The following is a 3,918-nucleotide window of genomic DNA, read 5'->3' as shown; positions in this document are numbered from 1 at the left end:
TGGGAGGGGGGAGTGAGGGTGGGGGGGGGGGGGGAGGGAAGGGGGGGGCATCAATATTTTATCAGGGTGAAAACTTCGATGGGGATGTAATTTAATTAGGAGAAATTTGGCGGCTGTTTGAAGCCGTTTAGCACTGACGGTGGGTGTGATGGAGGGGAGGCGATGGGGAGGGAGGGGAGGGAACTTTATTTGGGATTCTTTCTCTTTTTTTTTCCGAGTTCTTCCGGGCCTCCTCTTTAGGCAGAAGCTGCCGCTCCGGGATGCGGCTGCGCCCACAACGCGTGGGCTGCGGGGGCTGCTGGGGAGGGGAAGGCCGTGGCCGAATCGATAAGAGATTGCATTAATTATGATTTCGATTGATACGCTCAAGTCTCCCTCTAAACGCCGCAAAAGCCTCTGCCTTCTTTTTTTTTCTTCCCTTTTTTCCCCCCATTTTTTTCCCTCGCCCTCCCTCTGCCCCCCTCCCCTATCCCCTGTTATAGAGCCGGAGAGGAGATGAAAAGGCTTGTAGTTTTAAATTCAATGTGACAGCTCTGGAAAGAGCGGATGATGAATCTCCTATTATTGGATCAGTCTATTTGCCGCTCAATGTCTCTCTGTAATTGGAGCAACATCACTTTAAAGGTTCAGAGAGTAGAGCATTTCTGGTGAAAAATCCCCACAACACGCTGGTGAATGTTTTAAAGGGAAATCTATTAGTGATTTGGAGAGGGGAGGGGACAAGGGGGGCCGGCTGGTGGGGGGGGCGGTGTGCGCGTGCGGCTCTCCGGCTGTTCGCTATTTAACGGGGATCGGTGGGCTCCGTGCGTTCCCCTCCGTCTCCCCCGCACCCTCCCCTGCCCGCCCGGCCCCCGCCGCCCTCCTCGGGCTGGAGTTCGTATCAAAGCCCCCCTTGTCTTGTTGTGACAGCTCTGATATTGTTTATTGAGGCTGGATGTCAGGTATAATTAGCAATCGATATGGAAAACGTTCGCTCCCCACACTGGCACGTCTCTGACGTCAGGACCGATTAACGTTTCTTATTGGTCCCAAATTCCCCCAGCCTGAGCTAATTATTGGGAGCCTGATGTTGATAAAGTTAAAGCGCCCGGGCGCCCTGCAGCATGAGCCCCTCGCCGCGCCGCCTCCGCCGGCAGCAGCACCCCCGGCCGCAGCCGCCCCGCCGCCAGCACCCCCGGAGCCGCCGGCAGCCCCCCCGGCACCCCCCGCCTCGCTAGAGCCGCCCCCATGATGGACAGCCGCATCCTGGAGCATCCCCATGCCCAGTTCGGGGGCATGGTGGGCTTCCCTTACCCGCTCGGCCACCACCACGTCTACGAGCTGGCCGGCCACCAGCTGCAGTCGGCGGCCGCTTCCGTGCCCTTCTCCATCGATGGATTACTGAGCGGCTCCTGCGCGGCCTCCGTGGTCACCCCCGCTCCGCTCATCCCTTCGGGCTGCGGGGTGAGCGCGGACACGCAGCCCTTCAAGCTCGCAGGTAGGAGCGGCGCCGCGCCCCTCGCTGCGGGAGAACGGGGCCCTTCGTGGGTCCCCGAGGGGGCGGGATGGGACGAAGCGGGGGGGGAGCGGGTGGTGGGAGCCCCCCCGGCGCGGGGCCGCGCTGTACCCCGAACAATAGCGGCCCGGCCCGGGGCCTGCCCCGAGTTCACGGCCGGAGTGGGGGCTCGGGCCGTACCGATCCGTCCGGAGGGAACGGGAGGCAGAATCCTGAGGAGCGATGGGGTTTGGGAGAAGGAGAGCGACGATTTCTATTTATAAGCTTCTTCTTATTTATTTTTAAAAACGATATAACCAAAGAGAAACGCTCTCCTTCCCTCCCCCCTCCCCGGCCTTGTAGCACAGCTATTGTTCAGCCATCAGAACGTCGCCCAAACCTCCTTGTATTAATCCCGGAATATCCCCCTTCCGGAAAAATAAAACAAAATAAAACGCTCAACATCATTTCTTCTTATAATAATAACTTCCACGCTCGGTGGAGAAGGTGAGGAGCGACCGTGAGCCCCGACCGGGGCCGTTCATCCCCACGGAGGCCCCGAGCGCTCAACCCACGGCCGGGGCCGCGAGAGGGAGCGGCTGCGGCCGTCGGGGCTGGGGAAGGGAACGGGGAGTGGTGGTGGTGGGGTTCTTTCATTATTATTGTTCTAATTCGATCCTGGGTGGCCGGAGCAAATATTGGAACTTCTCTCTCTCTCTCTGCCAGTGCCTATGGAGAGCTTCCTTCAGGATAAATGTTGTGTAAAGTACATTTTCGGAGGAGGCGAGGGCCGATGGGCTCCTGCCCGTTTTTAGCTCAGGTGTGTGTGTAACCCCGCTGTTCTATCGACGTTACCGAGCACGGAAGTTTGAAAGCTCCTGTGAATGGCAGGGAGGGGGGAGAAGGCCTCTCTTCGGGGAGCTGAGGGTATTTCTGCCTTTTCAGACTCGGGTGACCCGGACAAAGAAAGTCCTGGCTGTAAGAGAAGACGAACCCGCACCAATTTTACCGGCTGGCAGCTCGAGGAGCTGGAAAAGGCGTTTAATGAGAGCCATTACCCGGACGTGTTTATGCGAGAGGCTCTGGCTCTCAGGCTGGACTTGGTGGAGTCCAGAGTGCAGGTAAACCCCGACCCGCTCCCTTCCTTTCCCCTGGACCCAGAGACTCCCCGGGGCTCCAACCCTGAGCCTGGCCCGCAGCCCCTCTCTGCTTTGTTCCCAACCTCCGCTCGGTCGCTACTGTTTCATTTTTATTATCTTTATTTCTTAATAATAATAACAATGATTAGAAATAAGCAGGCTCGCAAACTGGCCGCCAACAGCGGCATTCCATCGTAGGTTCCCAGAACATTTTTATTTTCCCTCTGTAAGCGTTTCTCTTTCAACGAGCCACGGCTTAAAAACTGACGATGTAAATACGGGGTTCAATCACGGGCTGGGATCCGTCGGACGATGTCGGTGCAGCTCGGGGCGCTCCGAGGCCGTGTGGGACTTGTTCAGCTTCGTTTACCGGCCTTCCCGGTTCGGGCAGAGTCTGTTTGCTTAAACTGAGCTGAAAAATAATAATAGGAATGGAGTCCGTGGGTCTCTCCCTGCTGCTGTGCGTCGCGGGGCCGCTGTGCCCGGGGAGCGGATGAGTTTGTGCGGAGCCGCTGGCTGAGCCCGCACCGCGAGTCTCTCCGGAGGTTCCGTTGTGCGGAGCGCTGCCCGCCGAGGGCCGGCTGAGCCCCGGCACTGCCCGGCTCGGTACGGCCCGGCAGGGGCAAAGAAGCAGCGACGGGAGCAGCGAATTGCCGGGGCCGCTTTCCAGGGCTTGGGCTGCGGGCGTGGAGGGACCGCTGGGACCCGTGGGGAAGCGACACGCACGGGGCCGATGCACGGCTGGAGCGGGCAGAGTTTCAGTGGTTTCTCCCCTAAGCTACTAAAAGCAAACCCCAGTTTGTGGGCTGAGCCGGCAGCCCCCCAGCGCCTCCCCTCCGTGTTCCGGACGGGAGGAGGATAAGGCCGGGAGGCCTTTCTGCCCCCCATCTGCTATGCTCTCTTCCAGCGCGTTCTGTACGATGCTGGGGAAGGGGGGTGGGAATGGAGGATTGTGCCCAAGCCCGGTGCTTCTGCACCTCTGGGCCGCGGGGGAACAGCTGAGGGAACAGACGCTTTCCCTTCCCTTTCCTCGGTACGGGCCCTGTGCAGCGTGTGTGTGTGTGAGTGTGCGCCCCCCCCCTCACACCCCTTGACTATTGTCATTATTTTCTGCCCCTTCCCGTGCTCTCCATCTCGCAGACATCCGGTGCTGGGCGCTGCCGGCACCTCGACGGGTGGACAGGGGAGGCCTGATCTGTGCTTCTTCCCCTCCCCGCTCTGCCCTGGCCACCTCGGGGCCGGTGCGCTGGGTGTTAACTGCTTCTCATTGTTCGGTGTGTAGGTCTGGTTCCAAAATCGCCGGGC

At 59.6% G+C, this 3,918-nt stretch overlaps 1 protein-coding gene across 1 annotated transcript in view; it reads left to right on the top strand.

The window, feature by feature from the left end:
- The first annotated feature begins 1,114 nt into the window (after positions 1 to 1,114).
- Positions 1,115 to 3,918, top strand: part of UNCX (UNC homeobox) — a 4,448-nt gene continuing 1,644 nt past the window's right edge. Inside the window, exons 1-3 of the mRNA XM_072349371.1 lie at positions 1,115 to 1,477; positions 2,420 to 2,595; positions 3,896 to 3,918. The exon at positions 3,896 to 3,918 is cut by the window's right edge and continues 1,644 nt beyond it. Coding sequence (XP_072205472.1) covers positions 1,228 to 1,477; positions 2,420 to 2,595; positions 3,896 to 3,918 — 449 coding nt within the window. The 5' untranslated portion in view covers positions 1,115 to 1,227. The remainder of the gene's footprint in view (positions 1,478 to 2,419; positions 2,596 to 3,895) is intronic.

Source organism: Excalfactoria chinensis, chromosome 14, assembly GCF_039878825.1.
Source record: "Excalfactoria chinensis isolate bCotChi1 chromosome 14, bCotChi1.hap2, whole genome shotgun sequence".
NCBI classification, from domain to species: domain Eukaryota; kingdom Metazoa; phylum Chordata; class Aves; order Galliformes; family Phasianidae; genus Excalfactoria; species Excalfactoria chinensis.
The sequence above is the reverse complement of the archived record's forward strand: the minus strand, read 5'-3'. Positions and strand labels throughout refer to the sequence as shown.